Source organism: Phascolarctos cinereus, unplaced genomic scaffold (assembly GCF_003287225.1).
Source record: "Phascolarctos cinereus isolate Bilbo 61053 unplaced genomic scaffold, phaCin_HiC Scaffold_9;HRSCAF=440, whole genome shotgun sequence".
NCBI lineage: Eukaryota > Metazoa > Chordata > Mammalia > Diprotodontia > Phascolarctidae > Phascolarctos > Phascolarctos cinereus.
Genome location: NW_027556402.1, coordinates 33954687 through 33979273, shown reverse-complemented (window position 1 = coordinate 33979273; position 24587 = coordinate 33954687). Strand labels below are relative to the sequence as shown.

The window sequence follows — 24587 nt, the reverse complement described above, 5'->3', positions numbered from 1 at the left end:
TATGGAGGAAATGGGGGAAAGCCTGTACAAAGGTGGGAGCTGGAATGTCATGGCAGTGGTGAAGTCCCACCCTGTGACAGATGGTGGAAAGATGCACAGCCTAGGTGAGCACTGAGTGGACAAGTTGTCCCAGAAATGTCTTGCTGACAAATGAAATTTTTTGAAATGCTAGCAGAGGTAGCGTCATCTTACTAGGAGTAACTAGGCTAGGATTTTAAAGAAACTCCTCCATACCAGAGGGAAAGAGAGGTGAGATCTCTGCTTCCTTCTCATAGGATAAGATTGGGGAGATAGACCAGCCAGCTGCAACTTTTGGAAAGTCCTCAGAATCTGGACTGCCAGGAAGTGTCATTGGGGAAGTGAAAACACAGGATTCTTCTTTTTTTTTCTTAATAGTATTTTTTTTCCAATTACATGTAAAGATAGTTTTCAGCATTCATTTCTATAAGATTTTGAATTTCAAATTTTTCTCCATCCCCAATCCCCAAGACAGTAAGCAATCTGATATAAGAGCACAGGATACTTGTTACTCCTCAGCATAAGGATGAGGAACAAAAGCTTTGCTTTGGGCTTAAAATTACCCCAGTCAGAATCTGAAAATGCAAGTGTAGTCCTTGTGAGATAGCTCAGAGTTCACACTAACTTAAGGATGGGCCTTAGTATTTTTAAATTGGTTGGAACCTTTCTTTATAGGAGAGTATCAACCTATGTTGATATAATTAGACAGAAAGAATATCCAACTGATCTAGAACTGAACTTTCATGTTTTTTCTCTTTTAATCCATGAGTGAACTTTACATACAGATTTAAAACAAATATCTTTTAATGGCATAATATTTGGAAGTAGTTTATTCCATTTCCTACTGTTCTAGGAAGTACCACGTTTCCAACCACAGTCCTGATCTATCTGAAGGCCCCAAGACCATGACACTGTAGCAAGGAAGGATGTCTCCTTGGATTTCCATTCCCATTTCATCCACTAGGATCTCAAAACATGAGGACACAGCGAATGCTGAAACACAGAAGTGCAAAACCAGTTGTTTACATTTACATTTGTAATTGTTTATATTTACATTTTCAAAGCATTTTCTTTCTTTGATAGAATGTTATATTTTCCCCATTTTAGTGATGATGTAATTGAGGCCCAGAGGCATTATAATGACTTGTCCACATCACATAGCCAGGAAATGTTTAAGCCAGGGTTTGAACCCAAATCTTCTATTTCTCACTTCAACACTTTTTCTATTACAACTCACTACCTACTTCACGTAAAATAAAGGAATTAGACTATATGATATCAGAGGTTTGAAATATTAAGATTCCAGTTAGTGCATAAGAAGCAGTATAATGCAGTGGCTTGAGGGCAGATCTTGGAGTCCGAAAGATCTGAGTTCAAGTCATTGGCTCTAAGCTGATGATTCTCATATCTTCTTCTCCAGTCCTACCCTATTTTTACACCTCCAGTCTTGAATCTCCAATTGCCTATTGGACACTTCAAAGTGGATATCCTGAGCATTTTAACACATCCCAAACTGAACTCAGTATCTTTCCTTCCAAATTCCGCTGCTCTTCCCAACTTCTCTATTACTGTTGAGGATACCATCATCCTTTTGGTTTCCCAGGCTTGTATGTGTAGACATCACCCTTGCCTCCTCTCCCTCCCATCAACCTCCTCCATCCAATCTGTTGCCAAGTCCTGTCAATTCTACCTTTGTGACACTTCTTGTATATTCCTGCCCTCATCACCTCTTGCCTGGACTGTTGCAATAGCCTCTGGTTGACCTGCCTTCATCCAGTATTTTCCCACACTGGTCCATTCTCCTTTCAGCTATCAAAGTGATATTCACAAAATGCAGGTCTGATCATATCAATTCTCTATTCAATAAACCCTAATGGCATCCTGTCACCTCTAGGATCAAATGGAAAATCCTCTGGCATTTAAAGGATTACATAACCTGTCCCCTTCCTACCTTGCTAGTCTTCTTATACTGTGTTCCCTCCCATAGTCCAGAAGTCCCATAGTCTATAGTCCAGAAACTCTGGCTTCTGTGTTGTCCCATCTCCCAATGCTATGATTTTTCACTGGTTGTCCTCCAACTCTGGAGTTCTCTTTTCTCACCTCTTCCTCCTGGCTTCCCTGGCTCCCTTCAAGTTAAAATTCCCAGCTAAAATCTCACTGTCTGAAAGAAGCCTTTCTGGGATGCCCTTAATCCTAATGCCTTCCCTCTGAGATTAAAGGATTCTTTGCTGCCTTGGACACATTCTAGCTATGTGATCGTGGGCAAACCATTTAACTAACCACTCAGTGGCCTAAGCAACACAATATAAGTTACTGATGAGTCAGTAAGCTGCGTGTCTGTGCCACTCTAGGGATTCCCTACAATGATGAAATCAGTAGACCTGGACCAAAAAAAAATAGCTTGCTTCCATTGGGATGGAAGCCATCACCATGGCTTAGCCATAAACTCAATAACATGGATGTCAACTGATTTTGGTAAACCTATGTAGCCCGCAGGAAGGCTTTCCATGGATGCTGTAGGTCCTTTGCATAAAATAATGACTAGATGGGACTGCATAAGATTTGGAGAAAAGAGTTCTCAAGATAGGGCCACAGTTCTTTCCAAAAGGTAAAATAGGATTCCCTCTGCCTGGAATGTGCTCCATCTCACCTCTTCTGGACAGCCTACCTATCCTTCATCCAAGTATGTAGGATTGAACAAGTCCCAGCACATTTCAGAAAAGGTGCAACAAAAACTCTTCTTTGAATATGAACCCAGGGAATTCAGGCAGGAATCAAGATTCACTTCTCCATCCAATCCACTCTCCAATAAGCCTCCTGAGTGATACGTAAGTCTGCTCACTTAACTCCTCATAAATCTTTGGCTCACTATTGCCTACTGAATAAAGTTCACACTTCTCTGCCTGGCATTTAAGATCTTTCATAATCTAGTGTCACCCTAGCTTTCCAACCTCTTCTCTCTGCAAACAGCCTGCAAATAATTTCAGAACTGAGAGAATCCTAACACTGCACACTTTAACATATCTAAATTGCAATTTTAAATGTGTGTACTTATACTTTTAGACTTGTAACATCAATATTAATAGGACTAGAGACTTAAATAGCATGTTTAATTTCAAGTTTTAATTTTAATTACTCATTTGATCTTCTCAAGAACCTTCTGAAGTAGGTCAGATAGGTATTATTATGTCCACTTTATATTAAATGATGAAACTGAGGTACAGAGAGATGAAAGGACAGGCTTTGTTACATCACACGGCTAAGGAGTAGTGACGTTGGTGGTGGATGCCACATTGCCTGATTCCTTCCTCAGGGCCACCTTCTCCATCTATTTCTAACTCATTTAGGCTTTTGTGAGATAGGATACCTCATTTTCACTGTGATATTTTTCTCCATGTAAATATCAGACACAAAGATGACCAAGCAAAGCTCTCACCATCTTCCTGACCGGAGAAGTTCAAACCCTTCATTAATTTTGACGAAAGGCAGGCTGTGGGTTATCAGTGAGTTCACATCGATTTTCTTTTTCATGTAATCATCCACTAATAAAGGAATTTGGTCTCTGGTTTTATACTCTGTGAAAGAAAAAAAAATAGACAATGATGGTGCTTGAACAAGGAGGTCAACTCAATGAATCAGGTAAATTGCAATGTACCATTCAAGCAATGAACACAGAAACATCCATCGCATATCAGTTGACAGCATTGTAAGAGTCTTCCTCTCATCTTCTCTAGACAACATAAGAAGCTAATTGATTGCCTAGGAGAAACAGTAGATGGAGTGCATGGGTCTCCTGGTCATGGTTTTCTATTCATATTCCTATGAATGTTCATTTTACTCCTCTTCTCAGAGACTTTGAATGGCTTCCTGTTACCTATTTATGTTAAATAAAGATCAAATGTTTGAGCAGGTCATTCAAGGCCCTACACAGTTCTGGGTTTACTTCTCATTACTTAAGATCATAAATTATAGGATGGTAGATTTGAGATCTGAGCAGACATGTCGAGTCCAATCTTCTCATTTTACAGATGAAGAAACTGAGGCCCAAAGAAGTTAATGACTTGCCCAGGGTCACATAGTTCAGAAATGTCTGAGGCAGGATTTGTACTCAGGTTGTCTTGCTTCTGACTCCAGTGCTCTATCTACTGTCCCATCACTCCTATATATCCAGTCTGCAGCCAAACTGGACCCCTCACTGTCCTCTCTTTTCATACTGTATTTTCTTACCCCCATGTCTTTTTTTCTATATGACTAGAAAGTCCTTATCATTCCTTCCTCCTGTTGAAATTTTTGTAATCTTCCTTAATGATTTTGCTTCCCTGTTTCCCTTTTCATGCTTCTTTTGAGTCCTGTGTTTGAATGTCAAATGTCTGGACTTTTCACCAGGAATGCTTAGAATTCCTCTTTCATTAAATATCACTTTTTTCCTCTGAAGAATTACATTCAGTTTTGATGGGTAGATTATTCTGGGTTATAATCCTAACTCCTTTGTCTTTTGGAATAAATGCTTTGGGTTGATTTATTTAATGATAACAGTCTGGGATGACAATGACCAGTTTTTTTGTTTTGTTTTGTTTTGTTTGTTTTTAGGCAATTGGGGTTAAGTGACTTGCCCAGGGTCACACAGCTTGTAAGTGTCAAGTGTTTGGTCTGAGACTGGATTTGAACTCAGGTACTCCTGACTTCAGGGCTGTTGCTCTATGCACTGCGCCACCTAGCTTCCCCCAATGATGACCAGTTTTAAGTTACATCCAATGTGAATCAATATTAACAAATCTGTTACTATAGCTATAATAATACCCTTTAGTCAGGGATATGCTCATAAATGTTTAATAACTGACTCTCCAAAAAATGTACATAAGATGCAATCTTAAGTTTAATTTGCATATTTAACATTTTATCCACCAGTTTCTTAAGTCTAGACGATAAATAAAGCAATAAGTCAAGTCTTGATTTGTAACATTTGTCAATTTCAGAGGTATAAGTGTTTACATCGAAAATTTAAGAATGAGCTTTTGTGAGCTGGCTTGATCTGGTTCCAGTACACCCCCACCTTTAGAAAGGGAATAGAAATACTTTTAGCTTTCTCTGTACAAGTACCTAGTACATACCTGGTACATAGTAGATGCTTAATAAATGCTTATTATTTGACTAATCTGTTGATTAACTTCATTCCTGTCTCTTACTCTATAAACGTTAGCTACTATATCTCTATGTCCCAATGTTTCTGGAAAATTCAAAAAGATTTGTTAGAATTAAGATACCTGTCATTTCTTCCTACCTCCTAATAAGCACCCTTTCAGGGTCCGGCCAGACACTAGCTTCATTGGATCAAAAGAGAGCTGAGAACCTGTTGGTGATACTCCAATAATAACACAGACCCCATAACTCAGGTTACAGGATTCCAGAGCAGCAACCTAGGGTTCACAATACAATCATGAGTCTTTCAGTCATATTTCCGGGTCATATAGAGTTTCATTGTGAAGTTCACTACCATGAGAACCAGAAGAATTAATGCCTAGTTTAAGTATAGGTCATATTCATTTGAGCCACCTGAGTTAGAGTGGATCATAAACTCCCATTTCTTGATTGGGGTAATGTGTCAAATGAGGTAGTTTGTCTTGGGCCATCCCCTGTCACCTTCCTTCCCTTCTCCTGTGCTTTATCCCTCATTCTAATTATTCTGAAGAAAATGTCTTTAAATAGAATATATCTTCATTTTTCTGTATCCTAATTTGCTTGAAGCATATGATGTAATATTTATTGTAGTTTATGCCTCTCATGTCTATCCCCTCTTTACCCTTTCTTCTACTTCTCTTCCTTCCCTCTACTACTTTTTCCATTTGCCTGTTTGGTTTCTTTCTCCATTTCACATCTCTCTATTCCCATCCCTTTAGTATTCTTTCCTTCTTTCTTCTGTTACATTTCTTGCTCTCAAGAGTAGGGATCAGGAAGAGAGGGAAAGAGAAGCCAAGATATGGAGACTTACAGAGAGAAAAAGTGATAGTGAGGGAAATAGAGAAGAAAATAAAAGAACATGAGAAAGGGGGAGAGAGAGAGAGAGAGAGAGAGAGAGAGAGAGAGAGAGAGAGAGAGAGAGAGAGAGAGAGAGAGAGAGAGAGAGAGAAGACATGATAAACACAGGGACAGGGACAGAGACAGAGAACATGAGAGAAAGAACATGAGGGAGTGTGAAAGACAGAGAAATAAAGACATAAAGAGAGATAGAAGCAGAGACAGACAATATGAGAGGGAAGAGGAGAGGAGTAGGGAAAGGAGGAAGGAAGGGAGGGAGGGAAGAAGAGAGAGAAAGAGAGAGAGAGTGAAAGCAAGAGAGAGGGAGAGAGAGAGAGAGAGAGAGAGAGAGAGAGAGAGAGAGAGAGAGAGAGAGAGAGAGAGAGAGAGAGAGATTTGTTGTAGTCCAGGCTGTTTGAGCATGCCCAGTTTGCCTTCCATTGATTGGTTGTCTATGTCTAAAACTGGTGAGACAGAGATGTTCCCTCTCTTTTGCACCATCTTATCATTTACACTCTTTTCAGTTACCCTTATGTTTTGTGCCCAACATGGATGTCATAAACTGAATTGGTAAGAAGGAAAGGCAAGTCCTTCCCCTATTTCCTCTCTTTGACCCTGGTGGTGTTTGCTTCTGTTCTGTTGTTTGTTATCAGTTTTAGGTGCTAGGGGTGAACCTCATGGAACTGAAAGTGAGCCATGGTGACCTTGGAGCCAGGATAGCAGGTGAGGTAATGCATCCAGTCAGCCAAGCGTGTAAATTCTGACAAACGAGGGTGCCTGGGACTCAAGCCTTAGTGGGGTTTTGAACTTAGAACTGGGACTTTGCTCTCTGGGAACTGAATTAAGCTATGAACTAATCCTCTTGCCCTCCACAGAGACTGAGGGTGTGCAGAGGGGAAAAGGGATTATACCTCTCATTTGGGGGAGGGGGAAGAGGCTGGAGGTCTATGCTCTTCCTCCTTTTGAGGTCCTCCTTACATTGCATCTGTGTATAGTGTAATGCTGTATCAGTGGATACAGTGCATGGCTACAATGATTTAAAAACATTCCATTCACACAGAACACTGAAGGTAAGGTAACTTTCCATGTGCGTTACTTATTTTTTTTCTTTTAAGTTCTTTTTGGTAAAGTTAAACTAGTTTAATATGTGGCTACTTGCTGACGTAAAACACCTTCTGTCTGTGCCCACAGATAACATACCGTCGTCTCGATAGTGCCAATAGCCTCAAAGGTAAAGTCAGCACCGAGCCCAGTCATTTCCACCACCACCTGCTGGATGGGCTTCGTGAAGTTTCGAGGATTAAGGCAATCAGTGACCCCAAGAGCTTTAGCCCTGGCCAATTTCCCTTCATTGATGTCAATGCCAATGATCCTGGCAGCACCGGCTGCTCTGCACCCCAGAACAACTGCAGAGCGAACATCTCCAAGCCCGAAGACCACACAGGTGGAACCGGGGGTAACCTGTGCATGAAGAGTACAAAATTCCTCGTGAGATTTAGGTGCTGAGCGTGCCTGCATCATCAGAACAGAAAAAAGCTGCTTCGCTGTCTGCCCGAGTCTTTACAAGGCTACTTGCTCGACCATTTTGATTGGTTCAGGTATGTCTTGGCATCGATTAGGGAAAGCCTCATTCACCAGACTGCTTGTCTACACATTCTCACCTGTGCTGTGTTAACAGCAGCTCCATAGCCTGTGGGGAATCCACAGGCTAATACGCAGACTTTCTCCAGGGGTGCAGCATCATCAATTTTTGCCACTGATATCTCATGCATCACGGTGTATTCAGTCAATGTGCTTGTTCTAAATAAGTTATGCACTTTCCTCCCTCTGCATGTAAATCTGGTGGTACCATCAAGCATCAGTCCAACAGGAGAAATGGCGCTAGTCCATGGAGACAGACAGACAGAGATCCACACACAGAGACATGAGATCCATCAGCTCTGGGTAAAGACATAAGCAGAATTAGTGATAGGAAAGCACTTACTCTTCCTTCAGGCAACAGTTGCCCTTGGCATGCAAACAGGAATCACATTTTCGGCATTGTGGTATAGGGAGCGTTAAGACTTTATCTCCTAAGGGAGGAAAACAGAAGAAAATCATTATCACTATGAGTAGAGCGCGAAAAATTTTATATCATCAAAATAAAATGTGGAGATAATTCAGCACATTATGTACATTGGATTTCATAAAAAATAACTCACAAAGTTGGAATGAAAGCTTGTCACATAACTAGCATTAACAATGCAAATGGGCTTTGCTAGAATGAAGCAATTTTCCTCTTGACCTGGGCCATGTGAATGACTGTATGAATGTAATAGAATAGTTGGCTTTATGGACATCAATTTCTGGCTTTTTAAGCCTTTCAAAGCCACTGCATGCTCAAGAATGATGATAATACTTGTGTCTTACCCTCCCTGAAAAACTTTCAAGCTAGAGGCTTTGATCACCCTCTTTTCGGCTACTTGTGAATAAGCTTTAAAAAGAGAATTATATCTAACATATGTTTAGTGTCTTATACAATCCTCTTTTTTGTTCTTATTTGTTTATCAACATATTTGTGTTTATTGATATTGTTAAATTTAGAATAAAAAGAAAATTTAAAAGTTAAAAAATTGAGGTGATCTTCTTGTAACCCCCCTACTTGTACCCTTCACTTTATTCAGTCCTGTGTCCTCTGATTGCCTTACCTTAAAATCACTCCTAGACCCTCACTCTCTAATCTCTGGTCTTTACTCATCAACTGGCTTATTTCTTTACTAAACACAGCTAGATCTCCTTCATCTTTAATAAGCCCTTACTTGACTCTACCATCTCCTCAAACCATCCTTCTTTACCCTTTCCTCCGTTTTACAGACAAACTCAAAAGTTGTTTATATTCTTTGCCTCTACTTCCTTTCTATATTGCTCACTTTTCAGTCCCTTACAATTCGGCTCCCACACTCATCACTCAGCTGAACCTGCCCTCCCCTGAATTGTCCCCTTACTAGTCAAATCCAATGGTGTGTTCTTAGACTTCATCTTTCTTGACTTGTCTGCAGCATTTAATGCTACTTGTCAGTGTCTCTTTCTGAATACTATACCTTTTCTTCCCTTGGGGAGGATCATTTTCAAGGAGCAAAACCATGTTTACAGGTGGTGGTCTTGGTAAATACCTGGTGTTGCCTTCTAATGAGAGACCAACTGAGCAGATTGAATTCTCATCTTATACCAGTGGAAGATACACACATACACATACATATATACCTGTATACACACACATCATATATGTATATGTACACACATGCATATATACATACTTACGCATGAAACACACACACATATATATACATATACATATACTTAGATACTATAATCACACTTATGTATAGACATATACATTGGTGTGCATCTATGCAAGACCATACTAGACTTGTTTCTCCATTGTTTCTCTGAGAGTGGATAAGATAATGTCTTCCTTCTTAGGTCCAAAGGTTTATAATCTAACAGAGGACTTGGCAATCTAATAACCTTCTCTCTAAGTTTTTTCCAGTTTTGAATCTTATAATCTATTTATACATATGTTAATCTACTTTAAAATCTCCTTCCTTTTTGTAGAAAGTGTGATAATTTTTTTGTAGAGGGATAGAAAGGAGAAGTTTCTGACATCAAACACCATTTTGGACTCCATCTTCACCTGGTTTCACACTGGTCACGCCTTCTCCAATGCTTTCTACTACTCCAGCTCCTTCATGTCCCAAAATTGCAGGTAAAGGTGTCTTGCTTTTTCCTTCTAGAATGTGATTATCTGAGCCACAAATCCCTGAAGATATAACTGCATGACAATTAAATGACATCAAATACAGCAGAATATTTTCTTCCGATAATATCAGCAGTTCACTGAAACCCAGTATAGTGTAAACTTCTATAATATATTTAACCCCCCTTGTAACAACAGAAGTTCAAAATTTCTCACATATAATCCTCTTTCTTCTATGTATATTAGAATGTTTGTTTGTAAAACTGGGGAATCAGAAGCAGCAGGCTGGGAAAGTATATGGTTCTAAAGAGAACCAACAAAACTACTATTTGAAAATTGAACATATTCTGTTTTGGTTCTGGTGAATTTACTGTATTTTCTCCAGCCCATTGGTTGACACTTTTAGCTTGATCAGACAGATCTGACCTAATGCATAAAACAGGTTACACACTCCACCCCGACATTGTTGTTGTTTAGGCATGTCTGATTCTTCATAACCCCATTTAGGCAAAAGTACTGGAGTGGTTTGCTATTTCCTTCTTGAGCTTATGTTACAGATGAGAAAACTGAGGCAAACAGGGTTAAGGGACTTGCTCAGGGTCATACAGTTAATAAGTGTCTGTGGTTAGATTTGAACTCAAGTCTTCCTGACTCTAGCGGTCTATCTGCTTCATTCTCTAGCTGCCCTTCCTGACCTTAGACTAAGTGCTTAATAAATGCTTGTTGAATGACTGAAAGTACAAGGAAGTACCTAAAAGTATAGCATATGGACCCCACCAACATGCTTACCCTTTATAGTCAGAACACACAGTTTGGAGGCAAACAGAATGAGTCTAATTTCTCTTTCTTGGGAAATCTCTTCGAACACCTAAAATCAACTCTCCTGCTATTTCCCCCAAATCTTTTCTTAGCCAGGCTAAGTATCCCCAATCCCTTCCACTGATCCTCACATGACGTGAATTCAAGGACTTTTACAATGCTGATTCTCCTCCCCTGTTGCTTTTCAAGTTATCAGTGCCATTCCTGAAGTAAGGCACCCAAAGCTGACCATATTATTCCAAACATGCTCAGACCAGGGCAGAGTACTCTCACTTCATTTCCATGATCATGGGTACTCTGACTCTCTTATTGTAGCCTAAGATTGAATTAGATTTTTCAGCTTCTGTACACATTGTTTGAATCATATTGAACTTTGGGTCCATTGAAGCCCCCAGATCTTTTTCATACACATTACTTTCTAGCTTTGTTTCCTCCATCTTGTACTTCTGAAATGGACTTTTTAAACTCAACTGTAAGACTTTACATCTATGCTTATTAAATGAAAAAAAAAATGGGACTGAAGCTCAGTGTTCTAGCTTATCTTTTAGCATCCTCAATCTGTTATTCTGTGTGTTATCTATCAATCCTACTGTTGTGTCATCTGAAAATCTTATAAGTATGCCATTTATACCTTCATTCAAGCTAAAATGCTTAAATAGCTCAGATGCCTGGTTCATTCCAAAAGAGACCTCCTTCTAAGTTGATACTAAACCATTATGGCTACTCTAATGGGATTATAAATGGCTTTTTTCAAGGAATTTAGCAATAAAAGGTAGGAATGATCTAGGACAATATGTAGTGGGATTAATAGGAAGAAGTGAGGTTTTTTTAAGGATAAGGGTAACGGGCATGTTTGTCATCAGTAGTTGGGGAAAGACTGATGATTAGTAACAGAATGAGGATGGCAGGGGGGCAAACTGCTGAAGAAGATGGGGTGCAATGGGGTTAAGGGCACATTTATTGAAGTTTGATTCGGCAAGAGAAGTGATGAGGAGGAGATAGTGGGAGAAGACATCTGAGTGTTGTGAGATGAGAAGGAAGGGAGAAGAGAGAACTTTTGGCGAATGCTTTGAATTTTCCAGTGGAATAGGAGACAAAGGTTTGAGAAGACAAGAAACAGTTTGGAATAGTCACTGCGGTGGCTAGAGTGAATTAATTCGGGAGGATTGCCTTGCCATAGTGAGTGCTCAGCTGAAACTAGCTAGCAAAGATTTGTGGTGGACCCAGTAAGCACTTTCATCATTTCTACAGCACCATTTAGCAGCACATGAATAGCAGGTGAAATAAAGAATAGTGGACATAATCCAAGATTGGGTCTTACCAAAGTTGGTGGAGGATTTATGGGAGTAAACAGGAGAAATTGCATAGGACAAGAATGCACAGATGGATGGTAAACTATGCCTTTTATCAAAATGTTTTGGAGATACCCTGTTTTTCAGTGCTAAGACCTAACAAGGAGGCTCTGCTCTGTGCTTGGTGTAACAATAATCCTTTGTGCTCAGGATGATATTACCCTCTGGCAAAGCATATTGCTTGGACCAGCATCAGGTGTTCACAGACGGATTTAGCTCCTGTTTCCCAGGGCCATCTGTCACGTGTTCACAATTATCAACAAACACTGTACTCCTGTTCCTGTCACAGAGCTCTAGTTCTATACCTGGCAGGGGGCCACAACTCCCAAGACAACGATTATTCCTATAGGACTTAAGAATGCCCATATTGTCCCAAGAAATGCCAACCATTTGAACTATGTCAAGATCCGACAATGATTGTCTTGTGGATGACCCCTTTCATGTATGTAAGTGGCCTTAGCCTTAGCAGCCTCAACTTCTTAGGAGGGGCGGCTTCCATTTGCATATATCATTTTCTTACTCTGAAATTAATTAAACTTCTGTTTGTGTCCTGATTCTCTTGTCTCTAGCCTGCTCTGTTTGTTTGGCTCTGGTTCTGATCCAGTTGACATTAATTGGTGTCAGAAGTGGGATTTGATATTGAACAGGGCCAAATGGACCTTCTGGTACCAGTGTGGTTGGACTAGGTGCCACTGGAGATTTATTTCTCTGAAGTCTGACCCCTCTCATCTGGTGAGTCCACTGCCCTTTCCTGCTCAAATCCTCCAGCTCACCCTTGATTCAGCTTGGCTTTTCCTTGTGAGGAATGTTCCAGGGCCCTTTATGTGACCTGGATCATTCTGGTAAGGCCTGTTTGCACATGGATCGGCTAACTTTTTGTGTGTGTCTGTTTTTTTTTAATTAAAAATTAAAAAAAAAATATTTGCTCCACATGTCAATTTTATTTGTGTAAGAATTTCTGACATGTTTGGTTTTGTGTGTATCTGGAAGCAGTCGAAATTAACTGTGTACTGGTGGGGCATACTTTTTTCCTTTTTCTGTGTGCCTCACAGTTTAAGCTCTTCTTTTTAAATTGCATGTCTGGCTGTATACTGCATGCTTCTCTCTCTCTTTTTTTATTTGTATCTGTCTTGTCTGTGTCTTTGTAAAATTCAGAATGTCTCTGTCTGGTTTATGCTGTAAGCAATATTCTGTTATCTTGAAAGAGTTAAACAATGCAGCCAGCAAGAAAAATTTCTAAGGGTTGTAGTTAGAGAGAGCACTGGGAAAGAGTTATTAACTTTACTAACTCTCACCTTAGGCTTTCCGTGGGATATTGGTTATAAAAAAAGAGGGAAAGCTGATAAGATTTTTTTTTCCTCTTTTTTTTTTTGGTGAGGCAGTTAGGGTTAAGTGACTTGCCCAGGGTCACACAGCTAGTAAGTGTTAAGTGTCTGAGGCTGAATTTGAACTCAGTTCCTCTTGACTCCAAGGCTAGAGCTCTATTCACTGGGCCACATAGCTGCCCCCAAGACATTTTTTTTCTCTGTGGTCCCAACACTCCCAAGTTGGGAGCACAGAAATAAAGTTAGATAATTAAGGTTGTAGAACTGCTAAAAACATCTTGGCAGATTCTGGAAGTTTTCAAATTAATCATTAAGGGGCTTGAAATGAATCCTTTTTAGACTGCGGTAGAAAACTCCTGAGACTTTGGGGTAATTCCAGGAACTCACCCCCTTCTGAAATATTTGATTAAGTTTTAAGGTACTACTCTGTGGAGTTTATTTTAAGGAAAAATGATTAAATCTTATAAAAGTTTTTAAAAGTAATTGGCAAGATTAATAGTTTCATTGTTCTAGGGCAGTGAAGGTAAGCTAGTTGGCAGAAATCCAAGAAATAGCCTGAAAAAAAAATAAGAAAATAAGAACCTCTTAACACTTTCTTGACTTCCTATTTTGCTTTTGAGTCCTGCACCATTAAAAAAGGAAAATATGGTCCCCTTTAAATAAAGGCTAGGGTAGATACTGAAAAAGGAGAAAAACATCCCAGAAAGTGTTGAGGGACCTTCCCTACAACCCCAGTCACTTGGCATGCCCCACTGCCTTCCCCTCAATCATGGGTATATCTCAGTTGTGGGTATTTCTACCATTACAGCCTATGCCCCTCTGTTAACCTCTCTCATCTCAGATCAGATTAAGAAAAGAGAATGCTGGAGAATTGTAGCGAAACATGAATTACAGTCTGTCCCACCTGGTGGAAGGTGGGGCAGTAGCCACAGTGAGGCCCCATACATCCTACCTCAGCAACTCCCCAACCCCACCCCCGACAGTTGCATGTGTGTGGGGTGTCAGGCCTTATAGTTAGTATTCCCTGAGCCCTACCAACAGGAACTACCACCAATGGGAAGGTCCTGGCACCAGCCTCCCCAACCCCTAGGGAGTGCCCTCTGCTGCAACCCCCAAACCCTAATCAGTCAGCCTAGGGGCCCTCAGTATACCTTGCCCAGCTGCCAGCTGGGGGAGTCTGGGTGTCCCTGGCAGCACCTAGTGTGGCAATATGAGGTGGGGAGCAAGCCAGCTTCTGCCCTTGGTAAGTCCACCCTTCTCTGTCCTTGTTACAGAAATGTATTAGCTGTGTAATTTATGGCAAGTTATTTTATCTCTGTTAGCCCCAGTTTCCTGATTTGTAAAGAGAAAAATAATAATGGTTGTTGTTGCAAAATCAAAATGATATAATGATTGTAAAGTGCTTAACAAAGTGACTGGCACGTGCTGAACACTACATTATTATGATTTTTCTATTTTAATGTAATTGTTCCATACCTGATAACTTTAAAGTGGCTTTAAAATACTAAAGGTAATAAGATCAATGATTTTTATATGTAATAATTTAGAAATGCCATTGATATCATCTGAAGTTGAGTTATTATTGTATTTCTAAATTCATATTGTGAAATTTGAAAGAGCATTACAAAACAAATGCTGTTAGAAAAAGCGATTTTTTAAAAATCTGGATGTTGTTACATATAAATTGGGCTTTTAAAAGGATGTGCTAAAAATTACATATTTGAAAACTGTTAAATATTTTATGAAGTATATTTAGTTATAAACAGGTAATAATAGTAATAATAATATTTACTCTAATACCAGATTTTCATTTGAAAATCTTGGTTATTATGAAAATATATAAGGTGGTTTAAAGATGTAGCTTCAACATATAGATTATGAGTCAACTATTCGGTATTTGCTGTATGTCTGCAGTTCCAGAATATGAGTAGTTTAAAGTCTGTAAGTAAAAAGTTAATGAAATGTTCACTGTTATGGAAACATCAGGAAAGATATTCAAGCTCTAAGCTGGGCTTAGTGAAGTTTTGCTATTTAAGGTAAAAATTCCTGGGACTAAATTTACTGTTGTTTTGACCTTTGATTACTGGGATAGTTGTCTGAATTGCCATAAAGCTAATAGTAGAAAATGGCACGTGCAGCAATCTGAGAACTGCTTAAAGGTAGATGTTTGTACCTGGAAAAGGTTGTGGGGGTGACCTACGACATGGCCTAGTTAGGATCCTCCTGACTTTATTTCCCCATTGTGCTATTTCTTTTCTGGAAAAGGAAAATTCCCAGTCTGGTTAATTCTGAGCCTTATCTTTAACATTCTGTGACTAAATGATTGGCTGTCAGATTCTTGCCTGGAATCAAACAGAGCTAAGGGAGTTTCTCCCTATGTTATCATTGTATCCTTCTTTTTCCTTTTATAGCAAATTTCTATAATCAAGAAGTTTTGTAAGTTTAATACTAAATCTATTAAATGATATATTGATATGGGAACGTGTCTAAGTTACTATAATAGGATGCAAGTATGAACATCTTCCAATTTTAACCTGTATTTGTGGTCAAATTATAATATAGGGATGTAATCCTCCCAAGGGAGAAATGATTAAACAAAGGGCAAAGGACAAAGACGTAATGTAAAAACATTTTCTAATTAAGTGGAATGGTAAATTTTTAAAAAAGGCAGCAGGATTAGATTGTTATCTCTAAAGAACTATAGAGGAGAGGATTCTGGGAAGATGGCAAAGTAGGTCAGAAAATTCCAAGCTCTCAAGATTTTCCCCACAAAAGAGATAAAACAGCACATCAGGGTGAACATAGAATGGTAAAAATAAATAAGAGCAGGGGCAGAACAGGGGTCCTTCTGGGACAATTGGAGAAGATCTGAAAAAAAATCCCAGGATGAGGTTTGGTCTCTGTGAAGAGTAAACATCTCCAGGCTAGGGTCTGCGGAAAGAACAAGTGGCAAGCCTTGGGGTTAGCTGTGTTGGAAGGCTGCCCCATCCCCAGCCACAAAAACTTTTATTCCCCAGAACAGAAAAGGGAGTTGAGCTTCTGAGCTGTAGAAGACTTGAGGGAACCTCAAGTTTCTTGTCAGAAACTCCAGACCCAGCTGTACTGCAAAGAGTTGGCCAGTGGCTAGAAGGAACCATGCCTGGTGAGTACAGAAGCAGTGGGTGGAGACTGCACTGGCTGGTGGCACTTACAGGAGGCTGAAGATCTTGGTTCAGGTTCCAAGCCAAAGAGGAGAACTAAAGGAGGATCTGAGGCCAGACGTACTATCCCCTATACCCTAGGATAGAGATGAGTACAAAAAATGAAGCTACTACCAAAACAAAAAAATGCATAGGTAAAGGAGAAAGCATTCAACCATAGAGAGTTACTATGGAAATAGAGAAGCCTGGAGTTTGTCTTCAGAAGAGGATACTGAAGTAAAGAAACCCTCTTCTACCCTAAAGAGTAATGTCAAATAGTCACCTACCCCAAAAGAATTCATAGAAGAACTTTAAAAAGACTTTAAAAATCAAATGAGAGAGATTGAGGAAAAACTAAAAAAAAAAAAAGAACAATCCAAGAAAAACAAAAAGATTATGAAAAGAAAGTCAAACAACTAGAAAAGGAGATCCAGAATCTTTTTAAAATTTTAAAATTTATTTTTATTTTTTGAGATCCAGAATCTTAAGGAAGAAAACAACTCCTTGAAAATTAGAATTAAGTAAGGGGAAACCAGCAAAGTTATATGAGATTAAGAAATAATAAAACAAAATATAAAGAATAAAAAAAGAAGAGAAAGTGAAACATTTTATAGCAAAAACAACTGATCTGGAGAACAGATCTAGAAGAGAAAATGTAAGAATAATCAGACTACCTGCAAGTTATGATGAAAAATGATCTTGGTATACAAATACAAGAAATAATTAAAGAAAATTGTCCTGAAGCATCAGAACAAGAGGGGGAAGTAGGAATAGAAAAAAAAATCCACCAATAACCACCTGAAAGAGGTCCTATGAGGAAAACCCACAAGAATATTATAGTCAAATTCTGAAACTCCTAGCTCAATGAGAAAATATTAAGCACAAGAAGAAAAAAAAATTAAGTATGGTGGTGCCACAATTAGAGTCATACAAGACCTAGCAGTGGTGACACTAAAAAACTGCAGGTCTTGGAACACTATATATCAAAGAGCAAAAGAACTGGGGTTCTGGTCTAAAATATCATACTCAGCAGAGCCAAGCATAATCCTGAATGAAAAAAAAATGGACATTTGATGAATTGTCAGGCTTTTAGGATTTTGTATTGAAAAAAACCCTCTGAACTCAATAGAAGATTTGACATACAAGAGCCAAGAGAAATATAAGATACATATCAAAGACTAATAAAGGATTCAATGAGGAGAGACTGTTTACCTTTTATGTATGTAAAATGTAAAACATGTCTCAGACTGTTACTAGTAATTGGGTAGCTTGTAAGAAAGATTGGGGTAGATCTCAGTATGATATGACTTTAAAAAGTAAAACTGTTTAGGAACAGCTAAAATGAATAATTATCTTACGTAAGTGAAGTGTGAGAGGGAGAACCAACACAGAGGAATTAGATGGGGGAGGAAGGCTGTTAGTTCTGGTAACCTACTTTTATTGGAAATGGGATCAAGAGGGAACAATACATATACATCTAGAAGAGTATAAAAGTCTTCTAAATTCAGAAATAAGTAAAACACTAATGGGATAGAGAGGGAGAAGAACATAAGGGAGGGATCTCAAGAGGGAAGGGTGAAGGAATAGGTTAAGGGGGGTATAGAAGGGTTTTTAGATGAATGGGAATGGGAGAATAAGGGAAGGATCCTTCAGAAGATAAGGGAGGGATTTTTAGAAGGCAGAGTGAGGGAACTGGTCAAAGGTGGGGTATACAAAGGGGTTTAGAAAAAAAGAAAGGGGTTTAGATTTATGGGAATGTGAGGTTAAGGAGGGATCCTCAGAGGTGGGGTAGGTTAAGTAATTGGAAGGCAAGGTAGCAGGCAGGAGTGGAGTAGAAGAGTCAAGAGGGATAGGAAATAAGATACGCACAAACTTAAAACAAAGATCAGGGGTAGATTTTGTTAGGGAAAGTATATGCTTATATATATATTAAAGTATATGCTTAATATATATATATATATATATATTTAATATATATATTAAACATATGTATGTGTACATATGTACATATCTAGATCGATCTATCTATCATCTATCTATCTATCTAATATCTATCTATCTATCTATCTATCTATCTATCTATCTATCTATCTATCTATACATCCTTGCTTAATCGTAGCCTTCTTAATTGTATCAGGGGAAGGGGAAAAAGAACAAAGTAAAAAATGCACAGTAGAAAAAAAAAGAAAACTTACAAGGAAGAAAAGATGGATCGCTTTCCACACAACACAGTATTTATTACATAGGCTTTCTTGAAATGGAAATTTGTTGCTTTATATTTTGAATCCTCTCTTATGTTCAGCCATGTACATGACTTTTTTTCTTTTCTTATTTTATATTTAAGTTTGTAGTATGTTTCTTTTTCTTTTTTTATGTATTTAAGTTTTAGAAAAATAAAATTTAAATGAAAAAAGAAAGAAAACTATATACAGGTGTAAATGATTGGCTTACAAAGTTTACCATGAAAATTCAGGCTTTGAGTTTTAGTTTTATGTGTAGTAATATGTTTTGGTAATAAGTTCTCAAAATTGGATTGAGGATTTCTTAATTAAAGATCCATTGGATTTTACACAAAAATTGCATTGATAATGGTAGAGAAAGTTAAATTATTTCCCATTTTGTATCTGTCTGATAATCTTAAAGAACAGAAGAGTTCATTTTCAGTTGGACTCCCATCAATTTTTAAAAGACTTTTGTATCAGGTATAGGATTTAGGTCAAATGATATATAAACTGAAATTCTCTGAAGTTTCAAAATTGGAGAACCAAACTATATTAAGTCAGAATTATATAGGAACCTTTAGATTTGGAACCAGAACTCCTTTTAGAATTGTCCTGAGAATAATGATGTTAACGTATAAGTTTTCTTGGTTACCTTGGTGACATGTACATTGCCCTTTTCAGAACTAGTCCATCATGAGCCCTCTCAGTAATTTGATCTGTACATAACTTAATGTAATTATGTAGTTGTGGGAATTATGAGAAAAATTTTATTGCATTGTTTAATTCTGGATCATGTGAAGCAAGTCTCTGCTCCTGAGCGGACAGACCCAGCTTACAGAGCCGACATCCGGGTGAGATACTTGCACCGATTCCTGAGCCTACCGTCTTAGTTTTTTATCTCTCTCTTTTTGTTATGTACCCAACTGCCAAGGTTGTGATTCAAGCCTGTGTGGGCTTACTGTGACATTCTTGCCCCCCATGCCACTCAAACAGTGGTTAGTAATTATACCTGGGACACATTTCCCCCATAGATCCACTCAAGGAACTAACCCCTGGGCAATATTCCATGATATATACACGCCTCTCCTTTATTAGCCATAAGGGTAGGGGTTCTTTCAGATCCCTTCCCCTTGGTTGATAGGGGGAAATCTCAAAATATTTTGGAGATAACCTGTTTTCCAGAGCTAAGGCCTAACAAAGAGGCTCTCCCCTGAGCTTGGCATAACAATAATCCTTTGTGCTCAGGATGATATCACCCTCTGGCAGAGTCTATTGCTTGGACCAACATCAGGTGTTCGTGGAGGGATTTAGCTCCCACTATTTCCCAAGGCCATGCATTACATGTTCATAATTACTGACAGGTACTGTACTCCTGTTCCTGCCACAGAGCTGTGTTTCTATACCAGGCAGGGTGACCACGATCCCTAAGACTTGAGACAATGACTAAATGTTCCCACAGGACCCAAGAATGCTTGTGTTGTCCCCAAAAATGCCAACCGTAAGAACTATCTCAAGATCTAAGAATGATTGCGTTGTGGGCCAACCGGGCTCCAGCCTTAGCTTGGCCCCTCCTTCTTGGGAGGGGGCTACCATATGCGTATGTCATTTTCCTCACTTTGAAATTAATTAAACTTCTGTTTGTGTCTTGGCTCTCCTGTCTCTAGGCTGCTCTGTTTCTTTGACTCCAGCCATTCACAGGTTAGAGGCCGGTCCTAATCCAGTTGACACTTTGGAGAGAGAGAACCCACATGGATGTTTTCTCAGATTCATCCCCTGAAGTGTGCCAGAAAGAAGAATCTATCTTACATTTGTGAGAAATTGGCCACTTAATCTCTTTCAATTATTTAATAATGATTAATTATTGTTCAAACCCTGTAGATCAGAGCTTTTTAACCTATTTAGAGTCATAAATCCCACTTTTGGCATCTCAGAATTATGTTTTTAAATAATTGAAGGAAATGCTTAATTTCAGTTAGAATTTAGAGAAAATAAAGATGGAATTTGTTTTTTCCTGTCCAAGTTCATGGGCCAATTGAAATCTATCCAAGGACCAGTCCCAGGTTAAGAATCTCTACTTTATTGGAAGGGAAGCAGAAGGTCCTAGAAATGATTTTCAGATATCCAAATTCCTATTTAACTTTTGCTAATCAAAATTCACTCAGCTTCATGCTCCCGTCCTGCCCTCACTTCCAGTAAGCATTCATTACCATTCACTCTCATGTCTATGCTTTCTTTGGTGACTATTGCATCTTGGTTAATGAAAAATGGCTAATATAATTGATTAAGTAGGAGATTTAAGACAGGGAATAGATCTGTGATTTCATTGGTTTAGCAGACTCCAGGATAATGAAACTCCCTCTACCAATGTAGGTTAATACCTTCCCCATAACTTATATTCTTAGAGAATTGCCTAGAACACAGCTAAATGATTTACACAGTCAAATATGTCAGAAGTGGGGCTTGAACTTGATCTTTCTGGCTTCAAGATCAGCTCTCTATTCAACTGTCTCTCACAAGCAAGTAGCAAGTTTAATGAACAGAAGCCTTGACCTTGTCTGTTGTTCAGCTGTTTTTCCTGTCTGACTCTTCCTGACCCCATTTGGGGTTTTCTTGGCAGAGTTACTGAAGTGGTTTGTCATTTCCTTTTCCAGCTCTTTTTACAGTGAGGAAACTGGGGCAAACAGGGTTAAGTGGTTTGCTCAGGGTCACACAGCTATTAAGTGTCTGAGGCCAGATTTGGACTTAGGAAGATGAGTCTTCCTGATTCTAGGCCTGGCACTCTATCCACTGTGCCACCCAGCTGCCCTTGATAATTAAGTATTCAGAAAAAATTGGGCCAATATATCTTACTGGGAAAATGAATGTATATTGTTTGCAGAGCATTGTATCACTTGCTTTACAAGTATGGGTGTTCAGGCTTTTCTCTCACCAGTTTGGGAGAAAGGAAGATTGATATTTACCAAACAAGAGATTATTTAATGAAGTAACTGTTAATTGTAAAGTAAGTAGATACGTGTCTTTGAGAGTACCAACCTGATAGTCTTTGAGATCCATTTTTTACATTTTTACATTGTCTCTGTTTTTTTCTCCCAAAGAACAGTAGCTAATGATGATGATCATGGTAGAGCTCAAGGTTTTACAATAAAGTTGAAGAGATTTTTTTTTCAGAGAATAAAAACATCAGATTTGGAGCTCTTTACTATCTGTCACTGCCCTAGCTTTTCAGACTTTCCATTTCCTCCAAGGCTTAATTCATGTGTCACCTTCTATAGGAAGCTTTTCCTCACCTCCATGGTTGTTGGGGCCCCATGTCTTTCCCTCCTGACATTCTCCTGTATTTACTTATGTATATACATGTTGTATATTCCCAGTTGTGCGAAAGCTCCTTGAGGGCAGAGACTTTTCTATTTTTAAATGTCTTTTTATGTTCTCTAGTGCTTTGCACATAGAGGTGCTTAATAACATTTCTCAATTTGGATTGAATTGCACACAATATCTCTTTTGGTAGTGCCCTGGAAGATGGCCCTGGACTTCATGCTATGCATATGGTGGGAGGTGTGACTCCTGCCTGGCTGAAAGAATGCTGACCCCAACACTGTTTAATGATAAAGAACTTACATCAGTTGGTTACAGAAAGAGGACCTCAAGGGAGGCAATCTAAAGAGAGAAGACATGAACTCTTGAATGATGGGAAAACATACATACACAAGACTAAAACCTCTAAGTCCTCATTTCCTGAGACAGGGATTCCCATTGAGTTCTTAATCATTAGGAGATAATCATAAATAACAACTTTACCTTAATTCAAACCTCTCCAGCCTTTGGTGGATCAACTCCCACCTCCTCAATACACAAGGGAGCATTAATCGTCCAGGCAATGGCTGCCCTGCACGTGATAACCTGTAAAATTAATAAAATAGAACAAGATTCTGATATAAGCTAGAATTATGTTTGATATATCTTTTACTAAAGGCATGCTGGCTCTCTCTCTTGGTATCTTTTCAAACTGAGGATGGTTTTCTAACCTGCGCATTTTGGACAAATAGAAAAATAAAGACGTGAAGGAAGGAAACAGGAAGTTGTGAAGTGCCTGCTATGTACCAAGTACTGTACCAAATGCTTTACAAATATTCTCTCATTTGATCCTCACAACAACCCTAGGAGGTAGGTGCTATTATTATCCTCATTTTACACCTGAGGAAACTGAGGCAGGCAGAGGCTACCATGATTTGAATTCAGGTCTTTCTGACTCCAGGTCCATCACTCTATCCATTGTACAGTTGAAAGTAGCCGAGGTATGTGATTTAGAGCATAGATTCCTTTCCACACTTGCTGATGGAAGGATTTTGTGCAGGGTGCTGGTTTATCAGTTGGGTCCTCCATACATTTCCACAATTTTTGTGCATTGGAAAGAGTAAGAAGTGTGGCATCTGAAGACCTGATTTCATACCCTGCCTCTACCATTTGTAAATTAGATTACCTTGAACAAGTCACTCACCTCAGGCTCATTTCTTCTGGGAAATGGAAATACTAATCTCTCACAACAGGATTGTTGAGAGCCTCAAAGAAATAATGTGTGCAGAAATGTGTTTGTCAATTCTAATGTGCTATAAGAATGTGAATTGTTTCTTTCACTAAGTGTTCAAGGGAGCAGAATTGAGAATTGAGAGTCTAAACTTTTATAGGATGATTGCTAGTTCTCATCCCATTCCAAAATTGAGAAGATGGGAATGTATCATCCTATTACAGTCATAAAAATATAGGTGTTATCTTTCAATTGGGACAAGTAATCCACTAAAAATGGCCAGAATTTTATATTCCCTTCATTTTATTGAAGGGTAGGACCACTTGTGATCTTTTTTCCTCCTTGGGATCTCATTTTCTTCTAACAGTAAAGGTCATTCCCAAGCTTGGTGATGCCTAATAAATGTCTTACTGGCCCTTGAAATAATAATATCTGGGGAAGTTTGGTGAGAGTGGGTGGACCTGTGATTTTACCAATGTAGGCAATTCCCAGTGTGGAAATTCCTTCCACCAATGCAGATCAGCAACTCTCCTGCTATAGATTTAGAACTAGAAGAGACCTTTAGAAGTCACCTAATCCAAACTTTTCATTTTACAGATGAGGAAAGTGAGGCCCAAAGTCCTGAAGCTAGTAAGTGACCGAGCCAGGATTTGACCCCAGGGCCCTCTGATTCCAAACCCAACACTCCTACTCTACCTTGCCTGAAGCCCTGAGAAATGAAGTGATTGTCCTTGGATCCCCCACTAGTATTATGGGAGGGCTTGAACCCAGGTCTTTCTCACTCCAGTCCTAGCACTCTAAGTAGCCTTTCATGATATCAATACAATTTGAGGTGATTAGATTTAAAAACATTATTCAAAGGATTTACCAAATGGTTCCTCTAAATAGCAATAGCTTTTATTGCAACATGATATAATATAATAATATATATACATATATATATATAAAATTATAACAATTTGACTCACAAAAAATGATCAATGCATAAATAAGTCATTCTTGCATGTAACATAATATGATTTTATATGATAAAGTTCTTCAGTTAGTGAGACAACACACTTCTCTGTTCACTTTACCTATAAAACTGAAGTATGAGAATATGTTTCTAGAAATAAACTTTTACTTACCTTGCCAGCAGTTTCCATAGGAAATTTAGCTTGTTTCATCTTTCTACCTCAAAAGTAGCAGAGAAAAATAGAAATCTTCTGACTGTCTTGCTGAGAGGCAACCATTCCCTATATTTATAGCCCTTATAAACATCAAAGCATTTCATTTATTGCATGTTGCATAATTGTATGCTCATTAAAGGAGTGAGAAAATGAAGATGAGGAGATGGTAGAGGAATAAAAGGCATGATAGAGGAGGTGTGTAGACGTTAGAAAAGAGGCGAGGAAGA

The 24587-nt window shown here is 38.7% G+C and overlaps 1 protein-coding gene and 1 long non-coding RNA gene across 3 annotated transcripts; one reads left to right on the top strand and one right to left on the bottom strand.

Moving 5' to 3' along the window:
• Nucleotides 1-986: 986 nt before the first annotated feature.
• On the bottom strand, nt 987-24357 carry LOC110223074 (alcohol dehydrogenase 1-like). Its single transcript, XM_078148083.1, is given in 10 exon segments — nt 987-1011; nt 3455-3593; nt 5300-5435; nt 7234-7494; nt 7695-7914; nt 8018-8105; nt 9707-9844; nt 20538; nt 22465-22566; nt 24319-24357. Coding segments are annotated over 10 exon segments (1149 nt in total).
• LOC110223075 (uncharacterized) lies at nt 4607-9772 on the top strand. Of its 2 annotated transcripts, none has more exons than XR_002328578.2 (3): nt 4607-4690; nt 6687-6756; nt 9628-9772. It is a non-coding gene; the product is annotated as an uncharacterized LOC110223075 (long non-coding RNA). The 2 variants fall into 2 exon arrangements; XR_013483774.1 differs by lacking the exon at nt 9628-9772 and adding an exon at nt 7225-7312.
• Nucleotides 24358-24587: the final 230 nt, after the last annotated feature.